General features: G+C 36.3%; 1 protein-coding gene across 5 annotated transcripts in view; it reads right to left on the bottom strand.

Moving 5' to 3' along the window:
* TASOR (transcription activation suppressor) overlaps window positions 1-20,464 on the bottom strand; it is a 48,429-nt gene extending 27,965 nt beyond the window's left edge. For 3 of the 5 annotated variants that reach the window (XM_025456247.3, XM_025456248.3, XM_035703423.2), the window contains exons 1-11: window positions 19,862-20,463; window positions 11,663-11,808; window positions 9,686-9,778; window positions 8,961-9,033; window positions 8,419-8,510; window positions 7,779-7,940; window positions 5,217-5,341; window positions 3,082-3,113; window positions 2,231-2,336; window positions 1,325-1,428; window positions 1,142-1,245 (exon numbers count right to left, since the gene is read on the bottom strand). In XM_025456247.3, the coding sequence (XP_025312032.1) occupies window positions 1,142-1,245; window positions 1,325-1,428; window positions 2,231-2,336; window positions 3,082-3,113; window positions 5,217-5,341; window positions 7,779-7,940; window positions 8,419-8,510; window positions 8,961-9,033; window positions 9,686-9,778; window positions 11,663-11,808; window positions 19,862-20,210 (1,386 nt within the window). In that variant the 5' untranslated portion in view covers window positions 20,211-20,463. Of the gene's footprint in view, window positions 1-1,141; window positions 1,246-1,324; window positions 1,429-2,230; window positions 2,337-3,081; window positions 3,114-5,216; window positions 5,342-7,778; window positions 7,941-8,418; window positions 8,511-8,960; window positions 9,034-9,685; window positions 9,779-11,662; window positions 11,809-19,861 lie in introns of all 5 variants that reach the window. The other 2 variants (XM_025456249.3, XM_025456250.3) reach the window with 1 other exon arrangement.
* Between the last annotated feature and the right edge of the window lie 1,874 nt (window positions 20,465-22,338).

Raw genomic sequence — 22,338 nt, 5'->3', positions numbered from 1 at the left:
AATCATTAACAGTAACCTCCATTTGACTACAATTTGAAATTGAGGCTCAACAAAGTAGGAGTAAAAGGAAGTCAACTACTGAAAAACTTGTATCACATAGCATATCTGTGCAAAAACTTCCCCTCTACTGAAACATTCCATCAACATTTAAACATGAGTTCATCTATCTCAGGTTAACAGAAACCTTGAAATAGCTCTTCTCCTGTCCCCTTCAGTTAAACTATACATAACAGCATATATTCATTTTCTGTTCATTCCTGAATCCATCACAGCTGATGCCTGACCTATCCCTCTATTCAAATTCAGTAAAATCAGTATCTATTAAATTGGATACTATCTAGTAAGTATCTCTTAAATCAATCTCTATCATTACTCTTAACCTTTCTTCTCCAAGCCACTATCACCCAGTAATGTAATGCTAGTTTCCTGCCTCCCCTCCCCTCAATTCATTACCTAATGAGTAACCAAATAAACTTCCACAGCACAGATCTGATCATGTTGTGTACATAATCAAAACCTCATGCTACTCCCTTTAAAACCCAATTACTCTTAAGATTACATCCAAACTTCCAAACATTTTAATACCACCTACATGACCCTGCAGGACACAGTCCTCTACACATTTTCCTAGTCTCATGTCCTACCACTTTCCCCCAACTACTCTAGTGTTCCTTTATTTCTTTTCAACCTCACCAAGCACCCTGTTCTTTCTGAATCTTCAAATATGACACAGAGTCAACTGAAACACACCACATCTATCTGAGGAATTCCATTTATCACTCTGTATAATCCAAAAGAATAGTCTCCTTATCTCATTCTTTACTGAAGTATACACTCAGCATAAGAAAATAGTATTCAATAAATATATGTTGTCACATCACAAAATACAATAAAGATTGTATTCATGGGGAAGACTGGCTTACAGAAGGTCTACTGTCATGGCTAAAATAAAAAGACTATCAAAAAAAAAAAAAAAAAAAAGACTATCAAAGGCCATAGTAAAACTGTTCGCTAAATAGCAACAAAGAGACATTATGGTACTTTCAGAGGCAAAAATGAAATAAATTTAAATAATCTGGTCACTTATTCAAATGCTTATTTCTAAGGGAGAATGAGGAACATTTAAAAATCTTTCACTCACAAGTTTTTCCTTCTCTAGTTTTTGTAGTAAACTCTCCATGTTACTTCCAATTCTTGTTTTTTCTACAACTTCATAAAGGCTGCAATACATTCCATTCTTCAAAACTGACATAAGAAAAAATACACAGTAAATATTCAAATCAAATCTGCTTTTTATATATCTTAATAAAATTAAATTACTTACCTTCACTTGGACCTAAGTATGTTTCCTTATAAAATAGTGCTGGAGGGATTTTCTGTTTCAGATGATCAATACTCATAACTGTTTCAACATCTAACTTTTCAGGACTGAAAGAAAATTGAAAAAGCATGTTTCCCTTACCTGTATGTTTAACTCTACAAATGTTATTTCCTCCCCTCCCCCACTCATATGAGGATCTTGGTGGAAAGCAGAAGAACATATTTATTAATATTATAGGTGATTCTAAAGAGGATTTGCTATGGAAGTCCAGATATATTCACAGAAGTATATAAAAGGCTGCCAGTATCACCAACCTTCAACTTTAAGCCAGAAGCTAACCTTATATACCACTTTTACTAAAACAGAAAGGATAAAAGGCTGTCTTTTTATTAAAGATAATTCAAGTATGAACTGTTAAAGTAATCTTCAAACATTTATGAAGGCCCATGATATTTACTGGGGTGATAGCAAATGATCATTCTAGACCTTTCTATCCTAATATATGCTGCACAGGACTGAAAACAGTCTATAAATTTTAACTCACCACATCAAAACTGTTTCCAACACAGAACTGATAACTTTTAAGTCTATCATGTGCTAAATGAAAAAAATATATATATTTAATTAGCATAAAACTTTGAAAAATCACTGTTAAAATTTAAAGTCACACAGAGAAAGTTTTATGCCATAAATGTGTATGACTATTTATTTAGCCCACTCTCAAGCTAAGACAGAAAGGTAGAGGGCTCATTTTGCCAACTAACTCTCCCAAGTTATCAATTTTTTAAAAACAAGTTGACATTTATATTCTTTCAAACTAAAGTAAAATTTAAGAATAAAAAAACAAAAGAAGAAACTGAATAATTAGCAACCACTAATTGCTATTTTCTTGTAATATAACATACTTACAGCTTGATAGGCAAAAAAGCACGAGTGGCTGACCTCAGAGAAATATAACACAAAAGCTTTCCTTTATTTAAAAGCTGTCCTTTCCACAAGGTGTAGTTAAATTTATCTAAATAAAAAGAATAATGACACAATTCAGCCACTGGCAGCCCAGGAGCAAATACATGTTTGCTAGATAGAAATAAGGGAAACACACCTAGAAACAATGTTTAAGTAGAGGAACAGCAACAACAACAGAAAACAAAATAAACCCCATGACATTTCTATTTACAAGAGAATAGAAATATTAGGATTTTTCTTTCAGTATTTTTTCCTTCACATGGTTATTTCAGGTCCAAAAAATAACAAATATGTCTAAATGTCTTCATATCTGAAAGTTTAAGATCAAAGACAATATATTTAGTGCCCTCATTTCCCCCAAAGACAACTGTATTAAATCCAGTTAACTACATGAATTCCTACAGCATCTCATACCCTCTACTTACTCTCTTTTCATTGTGGAGAAACTGAATGACAGAAAATGTCAGTATTGTTTTTAATCTTCTCTAGGTCTTCTAAATCCTAAACCTCTGATAAACATAGATTTTAAAAAGCTGAGTTGCGAAGCTTGTTTATTTTTTTACCTTTGTCAAAGTGTTAAAATCCTTTGGACTATTCATAGTATTAGTAGCTTCTCAAACGAGACCTTATGCTTGAACAACCAAATGTTGATGCTACATCATAACATGGCCTCAGCCCTTTTTCAGACTTTGCAAATTTTTGTTCATTATAAATAAAAAGAACACTTATTTCTTATTCTGTGTACTTATTTTGTCAATTTAAAAAATTGAAGGAAAGAAATAAAAGAATCTTACCTGTGTTTCTATCTGCATTGAAACTGTTAGATCTGTAAATAAATTTTTTAAAAAAATTACTGATTGGTAACAACAAGAAGGTTAACACTCAGGACCTTGACTAAGTGCTACTTTTAGTAGTGTAACGTATAGGAAAATTAAGTCCTTCATCCAAGTATGAAGAACATATTAACTACTTATTGCAACATTTAATAGATCTAAGTCCACATGAAGAAAACAGTTACCTACTTGGATCAAATTACTGTATCTGTCCAAATTTATGGGAGCTATTTTTCTCAAAAATAGTCATCAGGAGAGAATAGAGTCCATTAAAGTCTCTGAATTATTTTAATGATGAGATTTGAAGAAATAGCCTCCATATATATTTAAACTGATTTATTAAATATTAAATGTTTGGGCAGCCCTGGTGGCTCAGCGGTTTAGCACCGCCTTCAGCCCAGGGCGAAATCCTGGAGACCCGGGATCGAGTCCCACGTCGGGCTCCCTGCGTGGATCCTGCTTCTCCCTCTGCCTGTGTCTCTGCCTCTCTCTCTCTCTCTCTCTCTCTCTCTCAGGAATAAATAAATAAAATATTTTTAAAAAATTAAATGTTTAATGTTAAATTAATTACAAGTTAAACCTATTCAATAAATATTTGCCAAGCTCCTATTATTTACCAGGCACAGTTCTAGGTAATAGATTACCAGGATGAAAAATGCCCCTACCTTCACACAGTTAACAATTTCATGAAGACAGACAACAATCAAAAATTAAGTATATAGTTTACCAGACAATGATGGTTTTAAGTGCTATGGAGAAAAAAAGCAACTAAAGGTATGGGGTTAAAAATAAGAATCATGGAAGACCTCAATGATAAGGAGAGATCTGATAAAAGTGTTAAGTGTAAATGATGCCGCTAATTGGCAAGAGAACAGCAAATGCAGAGGCCTTGTGGCAGAAGCATTCATGGCAGCATTCAATGTACAGCAAGAATGTTTAATCAATGCTCGTTTTAAATGATATAGAGATCAAAAGATGGAATCAAAGAAGAGGCAAAGAAAATTAGCAGATAGTTACTATTCCTAGAAGTATGGCCTCATAATTAAGTGCTGGGTGTCTTTTAAAGATTACTGTTGAAAGGCACTATTGTAAATACATCATGGAAATCATAAATACAGAGCCACAAGAAAAATGAAAATCACAAGTGTCTAGATGTCATATGAATTGCTACTTATGGCTATGGATGGATGGTTACCAGGGCTATTTGCTGACATGAAAAAAAAAAAGTGCTGGATCTCAACTTAAATGAAGACAAGATAATGTGATCTGGAAAACCAATGAAAAGACTGACCTCAAAAATACATGTATTTCAAAAAAATATATATATATATGTATTTCATGAAATGTGGCTTTTTAAAACAGTATTTCTAAGTAAGTATCAACTTCACCAACATTTTTCTGAAATCACCACATGGGAAAAAAATAAGGGAAACTGCTTTATATTTGGTCACTTTACATTAGAGCTTGTAAGAAATCATCAGTGATTCTCAATTCATTAAAAATTAGAATCAGGGATCCCTGGGTGGCACAGCGGTTTGGCACCTGCCTTTGGCCCAGGGCGCGATCCCGGAGATCCGGGATCGAATCCCACATCGGGCTCCCGGTGCATGGAGCCTGCTTCTCCCTCTGCCTGTGTCTCTGCCTCTCTCTCTCTCTGTGTGACTATCATAAATAAATAAAAAAAAATTTAAAAAAAAATTAGAATCACATACAAGCTTTAAAAATTATCAATGCCTAGCCTCCTTAATAAACATTTGATTTAATCGTTTGAGATGGGACTCGAGCATCTTTTGTAGAAGCTCGCCATTTCTAGGAGAGCTAATACATAAAACTTCACTTTTAAAAACTGCATTTTACTCAACTATACAAATCTTTAATATCAAGAAAAAAGGTTAACTGGTCAAGTTTAAGTAAACTGTAGTTTGTATCTCCACATAAATTATGTTCTCCACACTGACCTTTAAAAAGTCATCATGAACACTCATGCATCTAATTAATTGCAAGGTAAGAAAAAAATGGGAAGAAAATACAGTGTGCAGCAGGGCAGGACATGTAAAATAATATTCTGGATGATGTCTAAAACTCATGAGTCTTACCTTGATGAAGGCACAAACTTTGGAGTTTGTATATCATCTTTGTATGTAAATGATACAACTGCATATGGACACACGTGTCTTGGTCTTCGCCTGAGTTCATCAAAGCTATACTCATAAAAATAATACTAAAAATAAGAGAGTGCAAAATTAACTTCTGTAAGAAGACAAAATGTACACAGTGGAATCTTTATCTGCCTGATTTCTGAGAAATGTAACACTATTTAAAAGTACCTCTAAAGAAACTATCTTTAAGCACTGTTTGCCAATATATTTAAAATAATTTGCACTTTATATTTTGATATAATATATTCTGCTTTTGTTTGTATGTACGTACCTATCTATCTTAGATGCACTAAAAGCTTAATTCTGAAGAGCTGACCGCTGGGAATGTGCAACAAATTTCCTCATAAAAATGTTACAACTGGGGGCACCTGGGTGACTCACTGGTTGAGCATCTGCCTTTGGCTCAGGTTGTGATCCCGGAGTCCTGGGATCGAGTCCCGCATCAGGCTTGCTGCAGGGAGCCTGTTTTTCCCTCTGCCTATGTCTCTGCCTCTCTCTCTCATGAATAAATAAATAAAATCTTAAAAAAAAATAAGTACAAATGAACATTTGTAACCTCCCAAGTCAGCCCAGAAATGTCATTTTGATACAAAAAAGTAAAATGCTAAACAACCTCAACCAAAATCTAGCATTTTGTTATTTCAAAATAAAAACATAGTATCGGTTCCAACTACAGACCAAGCAGCAAAGAGGAGGTGGAAGAGATTATGAATGCAGGTGACAAAGGTAGTTCATTCTCTTCTTACTACCCATCTGCCTCTCCCCTTCACCTATTCACAACATTAGGGTTTTGTGACTTGCGGACTAGTGATTTTCATTAAAAAGAATGCCCTAGTTTATGAACAAAGCCTTGTCCGTCAAAGTCCATTTCCTTGGGAAACTAACAATTGCAGTAATGTTGCTGCTTTAAAAATGCCTGGAAATTTTTTGGAAACATCAAGCCAGTTTACAAGTTCTGCTAGAAAAAAACATACTACTTAAAAAAAAGAAAGAAAAGAAAAAGAAAAACCTACTGCTACCTTCTGAAACTACTGTCCAGAAGATAATCAAATGAGCCATCCCAGAAGACTTTAGTGAATATAATTTTTTGCTAAAAGCCTCCCTGAGTATTAAGAGTCAACTATACTACAATTAAAAAAAAGGTTTCGGGCAGCCCAGGTGGCTCAGCGGTTTAGCACCGCCTTCAGCCCAGGACCTGATCCTGGAGACCTGGGATCGAGTCCCGTGTCGGGCTCCCTGCATGGAGCCTGCTTCTCCCTCTGCCTATGTCTCTCATGAATAAATAAATAAAATATTTAAAAAAAAAAAAAGGTTTCACTTACAACTGTTTTTTAAAAAAAGGAGCAAGAATAAATTTTATTTTAAATAAATATAGATTAAAGAAAAAATAAAAAAAAAACATTTCCAGGGGGGTTAACATACCACTTTCTTCCCAACCAATCCATCTATACACACTTTTTAGAAGTGTTAAAAAAAAAAAAAAAAAAACAGTCGATACTTCATACACTTTATACAGTAGCCCCCCATCCCCATATATGCAGTTTCACTTTCTAGTTTCAGCTTCTGTGGGTAACCATAGTCCAGAAGCAGAGGTTTCTCCTTCTGACAAATGGTCAGAAGGTCAAGAGTAGCCTAATACTATACCATACGGCCTATGTCATTCATTTTACTTCATCCCATCACACAGGCATTTTATAATCTCACATCACCACAAAGGTAAATAGCACAATGAGATTCTGAGAGACCACAATAATTTGTATTATAGTATAATTGTTCTCTCTTAATGTTACTGTGATTAATCTCTTACTGTTCCTAATTTGTAAATTAAACTTTATCATAGGTATGCAGGCATAGGAAAAACATTATACATACAGAGTTCAGTACTATCTGTGGTTTCAGGCACCCACTGGGAGCCTTGGAACATATCCCTGAGGATAAGGGGGGACTGTTGTCAAAGATCATATAAAAACAATGACTAAAATTAGACAAATACACACTTCACTGTATATTAACTGTATCTGAATAAAGCTTAAAATTTAACTCTAAGTTTGCATCTTAGAAAAATGTTAATAAAAATAAAAAATATCTATAAATCAATAGTATAGTATTACATGAATTAAGGTAATTCAAGGGGCTTCAACTTTACCTTGAAAGATGAGTAGTATTTTATTAGGCAGGAGATCTTTCTAGACCAGGATTTAGGCCAAGAGAAGCCACAGCTTCAAAATGAAATGAGGCATGTTGAGGGCAGCAATCATACAAAATACCAGGTTGGAAGAAAGAACTAGACTACGGAATCTCAATATTATTACTCTTAAGTCTGGGGAGCCACGATATGTGAAAATACTAAACAAACAGGAGCGAGAGACACTTAAGTCTGGTGGTAGTATAAGGAAACCAGAGGTTGACTGGTGTGGTGGCAAAAGGTACATAAAGAGATACATTTTACAGTATTTGGTGACAAAGAGATATGAAGTCATAATGAATCCAGGCACCTACCTGAGTAAGTTCATAGGCTCTGTAAGCCAAAAGTGATGTAATTCTATTGGCATTCTTTGACACATGACATTCATGCTTTGGTGTTGGGTCCAAAGCACTTTTATTTAATATAGATTCCAAACTTTTTACACCCATGGGGTCGTATATACTCTTTATTTTACCCTAAAATAGACAAAACCTTTTAAGTCCACCTAAACTTAATTAACAACTACACAACATTATAAAATACTGCTGTGAATATAGATCACCTATGACAACAGCTCTTTTCTTTAAGAGCTGGTAACATTCAACACCTTTTACCAATGTTGGAGCAGTAAAAATAAATAATAAAAATCAACCATGGGGAAAAAAAGTGCTGTAGTGCTGTTCAAATATGCTTAATAACAAGGAAATAAAAATTGCATTTACAATACTGTTCATTAGCCTAAATGATATTACCAACATATTACCCTCTTCATTCTTCTCTTTGGAAAGGAAGCCAAATAGATCAAAGATAGCAAACCACTCTTGGAAATATCTCTATATACTAAACTAAGCAAGGACTGATTTTAATTTAATTGAACTCTTAAAAAGATAGGACCAACTAAAATCAAAATCAAATGTTGTCCTTGATATATGAAAATGTAAATGTTAAAATTACCTTCATTATTTTAAAAATAACAACATCGCCCACTGCCCCAGCTTCCAAAGGATTAGCTTGTAATAAATCAGCATACCTAGAAAGATAGATACCTAGTGAAGAGGAAAAATTAAAGAATCTGAATAAGAGCACAAATACAAAAAAGAAAATCCAAACATTTAACCTAATGATAAGAGATAAAAGGTATGACACCTTTTTTCAAAAAAATGTAATGATAGTGAAGATTAGCTGATATTTAACCAAAGCAAAACATCAAAAAAAACAAAACAAAACAAAAAAAAAAAAAACCCAGAAACATCAAACGAACCAAATTTCTCAAAATCACCAGGACTGACTTTAAAAAAAATCTCTGATCAATTTGAAGTATGCAAAATCAGAAACAAAGGGCAAAACTGATTTTACATCGCAGAACCTGAAACTATCCTCCTTTTCTGGAAACAGGACAAAGTGTATATGAATTTAATTTTAAGTAATGCAGTAAAATTAAGTAATATATGTTTAAATGGCAACTTAATAGTAGATAAATGAAAAAAAAAAATTACCCATGGAAGGACTGCCAAGAATTGTTATTTTGGACTGGCCAACCTGTAATCCTTTTTCACATATGCTTTGAACCTAAATAAACAAAACACTTCATCTCACAATCATAATAGATAAAAAAGTGAACAGATAATTTGCAAACTTGCACTAAATAAAAGCCAAGCTTCTGAACTATGTAAGTTCTGCATTACAGAAATTTTATATATATATATAACAGTTTATAACTAAATATCAATGTGAAACTGGCTTATGCTTCCAATGTAACCAGAGCTGGAATCCATTTTTGTTTATACTAGGTGTGACAGTCAGAATTCATGCCACTCACATATATAAACACCCCTTTTTAGATAGCATTAGACTGGCAAAATATTTAAATAAAAAGTAACTCCAACTAAACATCTTTAATTGAAGGAGGAAAAAAAAAGTTCCCATCACATATTAACAATACAGACGATAAAATTAATAAAAGAAAAATTATTCATGATCAAGCACATCCTAGGAAAAGAATATAGGTTTGGTCAGAGAAAAACTAAGCATATTTGAAAAGCAAATTACTTGACAATGAAATATCTTGCCCTACTAAATCATCTCTTTCGTTTATATATATATCATTTATACTAATTTATAAAATAGTTTATGATTATTAAGTGTATTATTACATTGCAAAATTAGTAACTTACAATGGAAACATCTTCAAATGATTTTTTTATAAAATGAGTTCACCCACCTGGTATCGATCAACCATAAGAAATGCATAGGATTCTGAAAGTTCTTTATCTAAACGACCATCAAACTTCAGTTCTCTTCGCTTTTCTGTGAACTAAATGAAACTAAATCTGTAACAACTCCTTCTTAAGTATGTTATGTCTTTCAAGCTAAGAGCTTCAGTAATTTTACTTCTAAGAAATCCCAAATGTAACCAAAGCACAAATTATCTTTTCTCTCCCTGTAATTTCTGTGCTTCAATTTTTTTCTCCATTATAACTAGCTCTGTACCTCATAATAATCGGATAAAATCAGATAAGCATTTAGTGCTTATCAATTTTAACTAAATTTCTACGAAGATTTTACCATATTCCAACTCTCCCACAGATTTTTTTAAGATTTTTTTTTTTTTTTTTTTAATTCATGAGAGACACACAGAGAGAGAGGCAGAGACACAGGCAGAGGGAGAAGCAGGCTCCACTGCAGGGAGCCTGACGTGGGACTCGAACCTGGGTCTCCAGGATCACACCCCGGGCCAAAGGCGGCGCTAAACCACTGAGCCACCGGAGCTGCCCCTCTCCCACAGATTTTTAAGTTCATATTTTAGTTACCTTTGGATCTCTCACTTTACTTGACATGATGCACTGCATACAGTAGGTGGTTTAATAAATCTCTGCTGAATGAGTATAAACTCCACTTCTGGACTATAAACTCAATTAGGACAAGGAAAAATGTTTCGTTTCTTTATAACTATATTCTCAATGCCAACTACATAAGATGTGCTCCATACATATTGCCAGGATAAAACTACTTTGTCTAAGTATAAATGAACTGCATGTCGCCTAAAACTGTTGACTTTCACTTTTAGATACAAGCAAATAGATATATATTCAAAATATGGAGCTCACATCTAGTAGATTTATAGGCAGTATTCAGACCATTACTGATGTTCAGTAATATAATTAATGAATCATTACACTAAATTTTCATATGAACTTAATAAATAACCCCTATCGGGATCCCTGGATGGCGCAGCGGTTTGGCGCCTGCCTTTGGCCCAGGGCGCGATCCTGGAGACCCGGGATCGAATCCCACATCGGGCTCCCGGTGCATGGAGCCTGCTTCTCCCTCTGCCTTTGTTTCTGGCTCTCTCTGTCTCTCAGTCTTTCATGAATAAATAAATAAATAAAATCTTTAAAAATAAATAAATAAATAAATAAATAAATAACCCCTATCATACCATGAAATCACATCAAACTATCAAGGTTTTAAACTTCTCAGGGAGCCAGAAAGTTAACCACCAACTTTTTTTTTTTTTTTTACCACCAACTTATTAAAAATACAAACTTAATAGTATTTCATGTGCATTAGAAAGCAATAAACAACCAAAAAAAAAAAAAAGCAATAAACACATAAAATATTTCTAAACATCTCATTTATATTACCTCAGAATTATACATTCTGGCTTTTCCTAAAAATATTCTAATTTTTACATGAAACTTAAATTTACTATCTTATACACTTCGTTTCCACTTTTTCTTTTCTGTTCCTATTTTTTCATTAAGAATTTCTACTAGTGATATTAAGATAATTCAGCCACTAGGCAGTAAATGAGGGGAAAAATTAAAAATATCCTAAAAAAAAGTACGTATTTGATTTCATTATCTTCCAGTTTAGATGTAATATAGATTATAGATTTCATTTAATTAATACATACTTAAAAGAGCAAAGGGCCTTGTAAATTTATAATTAAGCCGTTATACAATAAGCTATTTCTATGCTTAAGATTTTATATAACTGAACATTAATTTATCACAACAGATAAACAGTGCTTTATCAATAATATTTAGAAGAAAAAAGATGTCATTTAAAATTTTTTTCCTTACCATAATTTGGTTTTCCTAAAAATTGGTGTGTTTAAAGAAAAGGAACATAAAACAACTTCCAGGCTATTAATTGCTTCTGAAGAATCTTACAATAAGCAAAATATAAAACCTACCTCCTTTTCCAAAAGTTCATTATGTATCAAGCAAGCACGTTTGTAGTTAAAATTTGTTACTGAGGTTGGTTCAAGGTAAGATGAATGGAGAATATTTAGAACATCTTCAAATTCTCGAGAGCCTGGAGTTAATGGCTGAAAAAGTGCTAAAACAAAAAAGACATTAATTTTAAGATTATTCCATCTTAAATGCAGTCTCTTAAATTTTGTGGGTTTAATGTAACTTCTAATGAATTTGGAAAAAAAGGCATCAAGGCTATCTTTTTTAAATGATATGCCAAAGAGACACTTATCAAGTCAATGAAGAAAAATTACAATCAGTTGCCTACATTGACCAGTTCCTTCAGCAATGAGCATCTGGCATTACACATGCAGACAAGAGGTAAAAATTTTGCAAACCTTAAGAATGCTACATTAGGCAACCTAAATTGCTTAAAGACACTCATAAGAAAAAAACTTGTGCATATCCTCAACTTCTATTTTGTTACACTGAAATAGTATGTCTAGGGCCATTTACTTCAGCAAACTAAAAACTTACAGCATAAATGAATGCCTAAAAACATTTAAGACACTTAGATATCTATAAAATTATTCTATTTGGTTTTTAGTACTAAAGTTAGGATAAAATATGCTACATCCATTGGCTTCTTGTACACCAACATAAAGTAGTAGAACATTTATTATGAAACCTTAGTGAAATGGAAAGATGTAGAGCTTTGGAGTCAAGCCTGAACACAAATATCAAATCTAGCATTCACTAACTTTGTGGGAGAGTCTGAGTAAATCAATTAACCAAAAACAAGCTCAGTTCTCTCATCCGTAAAAAAGAACTCTAGCTATCCTAATAACCACTAAATTCTACATGCCACACAAGACAACACATGGAAAAAGCTCTAAGCATAACATCTGGCATAAAGACAATAAAAGTGTTTATTCTCCCCTCCTACAACTATTTCATACCCACATTTAATTTTTAAAATACTTAAAAGTCAAATATCCTATTTATTCTTGGATCAGTGGATTTCTGGCCTAATAATTTCAAATTTCCACTTTATGCATGAAATAGTTTAACTTACTAATAAATTTCAAAAGTTGACACATATGTTCTCCAAGCCACAAAAGGAACCACTTATATCTCACTGTATATAGAAGTATCCATAGAACTTATATTATCTTAACTTCTTTTGAGATACTATTTCTAAAGAGTCAATAAATGTCAAATTACCTTTAGGCTACTACTTAGAACAATGTCCTACTTGTACACATTCTTAAAAATACTAGACAGAGGCTAATAAACTGTTTATTGTACTTTCTATACATAGTATTAGGCTTTAAAGGATGTGATGTCAAATGACATATCCACTCATCTACCAAACTATGTATGTATTATAAAAGTGTCTGTAAAAAACTAACATTCAGTAACAAAATGTGCATAAATGGTTCCTATTACTTTGGGATCCCACACTGAAATAAACCCAACATAATTATGATGCAAAAAAGATACTAAATAGGGGTAGCAGGAAAAAAATTCAAAAAGAACATACTATTAAAAACAAAAGGTGGGATCCCTGGGTGGCGCAGCAGTTTGGCGCCTGCCTTTGGCCCAGGGCGCGATCCTGGAGACCCTGGAGATGTCCGGCTCCCGGTGCATGGAGCCTGCTTCTCCCTCTGCCTGTGTCTCTGCCTCTCTCTGTGTGTGACTATCATAAATAAATAAAAATTAAAAAAAAAAAAAGGTGTCCTGTAATCAAATTTGTAGCATGTACTTGATAATTTATTGACTTTTAAGGTCCATATGAGCAAGACCTGTATCTGCTTTGTTCTTTACTCTATCTTTATCATATGCCAATCGCTGGAACTATGAACACTGGGCCTAAGTAAACTGAATAAGTTGGTAAGGAAAACAAGAATAAGCTTTGTAAAAGATTTTTAAAACTGAATACAAATATATCCTACAACTACCGAAGTATCATGGCTGTCATCTTAAATTCTCAAATTCAACAATTCAGTAATATGTAAAACAAAATGAAAGCTCCAGAGGAGGAAATACATCCTTATTCAAATGTTTTACAGAATATGGTTGGGAAAAACATCTTTGTGACTGTTCCCAACTAAATTGGGAAAAACTTGGCAAGGAAAACAGCATGTGAAATAGTCTTTATAGACTTTCACATAAAAAACGGGTGAAGTATGATTTTTAAAATTGCATTTTATGCAGACTGATTTTTGTTTCTAACAAAGTGTCTTCAGACATCTAAAATGCTCCCCCTGAAAGTACCATATGGCTTTAAACTTCTATGAAATTTTACACGCCTACATAAATTATTTTCCTTACCTAAGCTGTCCCAATACTACTTTCACCACTGACCCAATAAGTGAAAAATTAAATCATATAAATTTATGTAGAAATTAACATTCCAATTCTCTGAGAAGTACTTAACAGTTGTTTCATTCCAAAGTATGTCCTACAATCATGTCAAATGTACTTAAGTAGACTGCCGAGGAAAAATAATTATGTATGAAAATATACAAAAAGATGCCTGTGTCCTAGGTATATTTCAAATGACTCCATTGGCTTTACTACTTAGGCCAGTAGAACTTTTTTCCCTTCCCAGTTATCATTTCCACAAAAATAACTATTTTTAAGGATTTCAAATCAATGTGCTGGTAATAATTAGAAATTTAACGAATTTATGTTCTGAATGTACATTCCCTAGTGGCCTATTTTGTACTTCATAATCCTCTTATACTGCACATCCTTTGGTCACTTCTCTTAAAGAAAACACATATGTATCATAATCTTATTATGGGCCATTATTTGAGGCAATAATAATCAACTCTGATTATCCAAATGGGGAACAGAACATTTTACATGGTAATTATTTAACTTAAGAAAGTCATATCAAATACATTGTTCTCTGGATTCTGACAATTACGGAGTCTAACCATTAGTGGGTCACTATCACTATTCAGATACTATACTAAGTGCTTTGCATGCATTATCTCATTTAGTCATTAAAACCAGCTCATGAAATTTGATTATATTCATTTTACAAATGAACCTAACAGCTATAGCAGTCCGAGGTTACAGTTAATGAATAAATAGGACAGGTAAGATTCAAATTCAGGCCACTTAGCTCCAAATTTTGTATCCTGAACTCTTAAGATTTATGTGTGTATACACAAGAGCTGAAACTAATCATTACAGAGCTGGAAAAAAACGGTTTTCTCATTTTAGGCCAAGAAATCATATATAACACTAGACACAGGAAGTTAGGTGTAAAAGGAAATGAACTTGATGTCCAGTATTATGCTCTACCTTCTTATTGTCTCTTCTGTCAAATCTTATTTTTTTCTCATTTTAATGCATTTAACAGGGCCAAAAGCCATCACACTCTTTTGGTTCATAAAGGTTAAATAGTTACTCCACACATTGAGAAACATAATTTTTCTTTACAGGACTTCCATCAAATACATGTTAAACACAGGACTAATGAGTTGACTTTCATAATTCACAAGATCTCCTTATTGACAAAATTGATTATAGAGGTTTTATGGGACTGAGCGCAGATTTAGAAAGACAATAAGACACTAATTCAGACAAGGAAAATTAGAACTGGATTTCAGATCTCCTGATTCTATACTATCCATACTATCATTAATCATTTTTCCTTATAACTGGTAGCTTACAAAATATTTGTTATAATTTAAGTAGTTGGAATAGATATAAAATATAGGTCACAAAACAGCTTGGTTCCTTACTCAAAGGAACATTTTTTTCAATTACTTTTACCAATTTATTTAGTTCAATACCATGTATTGTGTATATGTAAAACAAAAAAATCATGTAAACATATATACAAAACAAGCTAACTTTTTATATATGTTTTTAAAGATTTTATTTTTATTTACTCATGAGAGACATGGAGGGAGGCAAAGACATAGGAAGAGGGAGAAGCAGGCTTCCTCAGGGAAGCCTGATACAGGACTCAATCCCAGGACCCTGGGATCATGATCTGAGCCAAAGACAGACGCTCAACCACTGAGCCACCCAGGTGCCCCACAAACTAACTTCTTAAATAAAAACCACTGTTACCAAAACATACAAAAAAGACAATGTGAAATACACATTCCAATTTAAAGTAACTAATTCATGGAAGAAAAGGAAATAGCCAGGAGTGGGATGTGGATCATGTAGGTTCTACAATTCTCTGAATTCATTTCTCTGAGGTCTACTGGTGCTGATTAAAATACAACAAATACCCATGTTCCTTCCAATATTTACTTAAAAGATTTTAAAAATAATTTCTCTTCAGTCTAATAAAATTGCTACAGACATAATACTTACAGAATGGAGTTTCATCTCTAAATCAAGATTGAACATAGGAGGGCACTTGGGTGGCTCAGGAGGTTAAGCGTCTGCCTTTGGCTCAAGTCATGATTCCAGGTTCCTGGGATCAAACCTGGCATAGGGTCCCCTGCACAGCAGGGAGTCTGCTTCTCCTTCTCCCTCTCCCTCTGCTCCTCCCCCTCCCACTGTTGCACTCTCTCATTCTCTAATAAATAAAATCTTTAAATAAAAAGATTGAACATAGTACAAATAAGAATATGATGACTATGCTGGCAGAGATCTAGAGAGACAAATACAAATATAAAACTATTGACTTTTTCTGGCCTGAGGAATAAATCAAAGAAAACTGTACTTCTATTACTTAGAATTTATACACACCTACCAAATGTTTTATATGGATGACCGGATTCTGCCTGTACTTGCCTGCTTACTTCTATACAGAGAAATCTATGGTACTTAGAACCCAATCATTCATGTACAACTACGGAAACACCATACAAATATCCTTAAAGGAGACTTTGCCCCAAAGTCTTCAAAAGCTGCAAATTTTGTGGGGAAAAGATGGGTGTTGGAGAGAATTAGCCATTTATCCTGCTAGACTAGACCAGTATGGATGCAGGTACATGAGCAGTTAGTCTTGTGCCCTACAGAAAACATTAACCAATAAACATTTTCCAGAAACTGAATCATCACTATTTCCCCCAAGAACTTTGGAAGGAAAAATTATATCAAATTACCAATTTTAATTTACTTTTAAATGACTTATAGTATTAGAGTTAAAAAAAAAAAAGAAAGAATGAAACCTCTACTGACAAAATGCAATTATACAATTTGGTTAAATGTTAGAACAGTGCCTGTTTACACTATAGAAAATAGCCCAGCTGATAAACAACACAACACACATCAAAGAGTAAATTTTACTCTTCCAGTCGATAGTTATGTCACTTAATCTGTCACTGATGAAATGTGTTAATTTCATAATAAACACACTTTCTGAATCTCAAAATACCCCAGAGATGAAGACATACTAAATATTTCTAAATTTAACAGAGGTTAAAAAAATTTTAATAAGTCAGATCAAAAGCTAACAAAGACATTTATATTATAAAAAAAGAAGTCTTGCTACAGTTTTAGTGTTAACTACTAGACACCTAAGTTCAAAATCCAATTCTACCTTTTACTAGCTATATGACCTTGAGCCAGGTTTTTAACTTCTCAATACTTCGGTTTCCTCATCTGTAAAATGGGAATACCTACTACAGAGTTGTTGAGATTTAGTTAGTATGTGTAAATTGCTTTAAACAATGCTTACAACTTACTAAGCACTACAAAGTGTTTGCCAATGTTATTAATTAGAACGGCAGTATTCTGGGTGTTATGTTATCGTCAAGACCAAGAAAACTTTGAGTCAGCAAGTTGTACTCACATAGTATTTAAGATACCCAAAATAATCAAGTCATAATGTTAAGTTTCACTGGAAAAGCACAGTCACAAGCAAAGTTCTGCCATATTAAAATATGAATGCAAAAGAATCTCTGATACTGAAAGGTTCAGAGGTATTTCTGAAAATGATCTAACATTTGCGCTAAAAGATTCAAATGACCACTACTGATATCCAGCCAAATCCGGTGCATAAAGTGATACCTTTCAAGAGGTGATTTGGGGATGAAGTGTGAAACTAGCAGCGCCTGCTATAGTATTTCTAATAAAGCTTTTTTTTTTTTTTTTTAAATAATGCAATTTCAATTTTCCTATTAAACTCTATCGGCAAGCACTAACTTCTTCCAGCTCAAACAGGACAAAGTCTGTGGTGGTAAAATAGCTGCTTATTTAAAGTTTTAAAAGCTCTATTTAAATCGTTACTGCATTACTTGAACAGCTGCCGCGTAGTGCATAAATTATTTATTTTCACTCAACAGGAGAAAAGTCCGGTGTGTTTATTTTCCTTACCTATAACCTCCCTGACAAGACAAAGGTTGAGAACCCTTTGCCTCTAGTAAGTGAAAATAGAAAACATAAATCTTCCCCAAGGAGCATCAGACTCAGGGGAGAAAGCTAGGTTTTATATTTCCTAATTCCTCAATTATATCCACTTTTAGCATTCAAATAAAGCCTATTTTACAGCAACCTCTGGATTTACCTAATTAAAAAAAAGAACATGTAAATACAGTGCACTTCAACATTTCCTGGTGACTTCCCTCATCTCAAACCAAACCATGAGGATTTCTACAACAATATTCTGGTCCTATCAAAAATTTAAAGATGGTAAATCTATGGTTTAGAATTATCATAAACCATATACTTGGGCACTTAAAAGATAAAAGAAAAAAAAAAAAACGGGACTTCAAAATTATCAAGCTTGGAACAAAAAAGCTTCAATCTCCTACCTCCTCAGAGCCCACCCGAATGTACTTTAAACTTATTCTCTGCCAGTTGATAATTTAGGATGAGCATCTAACTTTCCTCATATAGAGGATACCATATATCTTAACTAAACCAAAGAATTGACTTTTACAAGTATCCTCTTGAACTCTACATCAATTCCCTTAAAAGATATTTCTAGAAACATTCCTCATGCTAGTGGACAAAGGGAACTTCATTTTTGTCAACATGGTTTCTCATACCAAGGATTTCCTTGGCTTCGTCATTGAAATAGAAATTAACAGTTTGACTTTATTTGTATATTACTGATAAAAGGCTCTAACAACTTCAGTTGTACAAATGGAGATGGTTAAGCACATGGAAAAAGGAAGCTCAGGCTTCATTCAAGATTCTAAGTCTTTACTATTATTTAAATTACAAATTAAAAAGTTTTCTGCAAATAATAAGAATTCCCATAATTTTCCAAAGTAAGTCATGAAAAACTGAACCACGCAGTACAACAGAGACTTTAAATTGACTAAATCCAGAACATCCCAAATCACTGGATAGTCAAAAATAGTACAATAGAAAACGATAATAGTAATTTCGATCTCCATTAGAAATGTGTCATAATATAGCATTAAGTTTTAAAAAGGTAAAAGTAGTTCATATAACTGTTCCTATGTTGGTTCCAAAAACTAGACTGGCCTTTTTATAAAAAGTTCTCTTGTCTGCAAGATCAAGTTGGTGACTCTTGGGCATAAGCTAACTTCCTATTTTTTTTTTTTTCCTTTCCAGAGGGAAATTACTGCACCAAGAACCTACCTTCCCATTCCTCTCAAATACAAGAGAAAACATTCTAAAGTTTGGATTTAAAGAGAGAGACCTATTTAATCTTACGCTTCAAAAACAAGGGGAAGAATCTACATGGAAATGAAGTGTGATGGAAAATAGCAGTGTGCATGGATCACATCTAATGGAGACTTCTAAACAAGGGGAGACGCTGACATCGAGCAAATTTCAAGTAGACACTTCTAGCTGAAGAAATTTCCATAGGGAGAAGCACTTGTGGTCCTCTGAATGCAATGGCCTTGGAGAAAGCCCCAGAATCCATGGCCACGAGCTATTTCCACAGTGAGACTTGTCAGAAGCATCCTTAGGAGGACACACCAGCTTCTGTGCCTTCAGGGGCTGGGAGGGAGGGGCGCCGAGCACCATCTTTCCTCTCTGGGAGCTGCAGCCTTACGGACAAGCTTCCAACCTGAGCTACTTCCAACTTCCGCGGGGACAGGGGGAGCAGGGGAGCGTGGTTCCACCGCTTTCCTCTCGCACCAGGCGCAGCAGCTGGGTGGCAGCGAGGGGAGGCGGCTGGCGCTGCATGCGTGTTTACGTGTCTCGGATGGGTGTGGGAAGAAGAGACAGAGAGGTTCTAATGAAAAGATGGAGGGGAGAGAGAAAGAGGGGTTGGGGAGGAGGGGAAGCACCACCTTTCTTTTCTCTGCTCTTCCTGGGGATCTGAAAACTCCTCCTAACGGGCCTCTCGGGCTCTTCGGGGCCTTTGAGCAGAGCGGCCGCGCCCGCCTCAGACGCGTCCTGAGGCTGCTCGTGGCTGACGCCCGGGGCGGCCGAGGCCGCAGCGGTCTCCTCAGGCCCGGCCCCGCCGCCGGGCTCCGCGATGCTGAGGCCGCCGCCGCCGCCGCCGCCGCCGCCGCCGCCATTTTGTGGGGAGGACTCAAGCTCCGGAAGCGCCAGCTTCATCTCGTCGTCCCCGCCGCCGCCACTTTCCCAGCTCGCGTCCGTCGGCGGAGAGGCCTCCGTCTCCCCAGCAGTCGCCATCGCGCCGGCGTGAGGAGCTCCGGGAAGCTTCTGCCGGCAAGGTCGACGGGGGTGGGGGGGAAGGGGCGGCGGGCCGGCCTCGCCGCCGAGCTGCTCTCAGCCCACCCACCCCCTTCCCCCCGTGACCGCGGGCCGCGGCCCCGACCCAGCAGCCTCTGCGGGGGTCCCAAAGCTGGCGCCCCAACCGTGCCGGCCGGCCCCAGGAGCCGCTCCTCGCTCGGGCAGTTCTGCTGCCGGCCCCCGCCACTCAACGTGCTCGCGTCGGGGCCGGGAGGGGGCGGGGCCTCCGCGGGCCGCTCCGCCAATGGGGGCGCGGCGCCCGCTTCCGCGGGCGCGGATAGACGGCGCAGGGGGGCGGAGCCTCGGGGCGCCCGAGCCCGCCAAAAGGGGTGACGGCAACGCCCTGCCGATACCTCGACGCCGCGGCGGGCTCTGGGGGTGCCCGGGGCTGAAGGCCCGCCGCGAGCTCCCGGGCCGCCGCGGCCGGCGCTGCGGGGAGGGAGGCAAGCCTGGATGGCTCCCGCGGGCGCAGGCATCGCCTATCGTAGCAAGATAACCCCTTTGTCCGCACGCACGGGCTTCCTCCACCAAAAGAGCATTCAAGCAGCGGATGCCGGAGGAAACCCAGCCTTGTGAAATACTTGCGTGTGTATGGGGGCCTGGAGAGGAGATAAGACAAAGGACTGCTGCAACAACCACCTGAAAGCCTCTGGGCCCGGAGGTTGGGCCTTTCCCACCAGATCTTGCAACCCACCCCGCCCCCCTTTTATCTTAAAGAGTTGGAACCTGTGGCTTGCCTCCAGCCAGCAGTCAATACCTGGGATCCTTTTTTTTTTTTTTTTTTTTTTTTAATTTATGATAGTCATACAGACAGAGAGAGAGGCAGGGACACAGGCAGAGGGAGAAGCAGGCTCCATGCACCGGGAGCCCGACGTGGGATTCGATCCCGGGTCTCCAGGATCGCGCCCTGGGCCAAAGGCAGGCGCCAAACCGCTGCGCCACCCAGGGATCCCAATACCTGGGATCCTTTGATGTGACTTCACCGCCCAGTGTTTGTTAACAGGATTTGGATCTGGGGAACTTAAAGGGGCGGGGGGGGTGCGGATTGCTGGCTTCTAGGCTTTTTTTTTTTTTTTTTCCCCTTTGGTGTTTTCAATTTTCCTGTATTGAAGTATAAAAAGTCTGGAAGTTTACCAGCACATTAAAAGAGACACAGCAGGTGGTCGCTCTCCCTTAAAACAATTTGTCAGGTGGAAGGCGTTTTAAATACTTGATGCTAACTAAATTAAAACCACTAACATGGGTTATCTTGAGTACAGACTATTTACGGGGTGCTTTCCGTATGCCAGGCACTGGACAAGGCCTGTGGACAAGTATACATACTTTATCTCCATTTAATCCTCCCAAAAAGAGGTATCAGGAAGATGCTATCATGCACAATTTAAATAAGTGTTGTAAGACATTGAACAATTTAAGTTAATTAAAAAAAATCAGAATTTGAAGCCAGGTCTATCTAATTCTGACATAGAGTACTTGCACTTAACTACTTTTCTAAGATTCAATCTTCACAGCAGGCCTGCACCTGTGTCCATTTTGTGACTGAAGAAATGAGGATATTTTGCTCAGTCTCCAAAGAGATGGGGACCCAGGTCTCCATTTTCAAGCTCTAGCTGTCTCCCAAGGAGTTGATTGGCCAAGCCTGTATTATAAAACCCTAGGCCTTACCAGGTGAGTACTAGTTAAAGAGTACTGTACCCCGGGGCAACAGGAAAAGTCGGATTCCAAAGTCCTGTGTTAAATAGCATCCCAGCTAATGTGGAAATGCTAATCATGCTTGGCCAATCTATTTGCATCAGCTCACTAAATCCTAGGAAAGTGAGTTTCAAACAATCACTTTTTATTAAATAGTTAATGTAAAAACATTTTTAAAAACTGATGAAAACACTAGAGGCTATATTAAGACAAATTACTATGTTATTTTAAGTTAAAGGTAACCGGAAGGTGGGGGATCAGACTTTACTTAATAATAAAAGAGGCTACAGAAGATCAGAAACTCGGATGTTGAGGTCTCCAGATGGTAACTTTCTTTTTTGTTGGTTCATTAAAGGCATCCCTACAAGCTCATTTT

This window comes from Canis lupus, chromosome 20, assembly GCF_003254725.2.
Source record: "Canis lupus dingo isolate Sandy chromosome 20, ASM325472v2, whole genome shotgun sequence".
NCBI lineage: Eukaryota > Metazoa > Chordata > Mammalia > Carnivora > Canidae > Canis > Canis lupus.
Note: the sequence above shows the minus strand (reverse complement) of the source record. Positions and strands in the feature narration are given on the sequence as shown.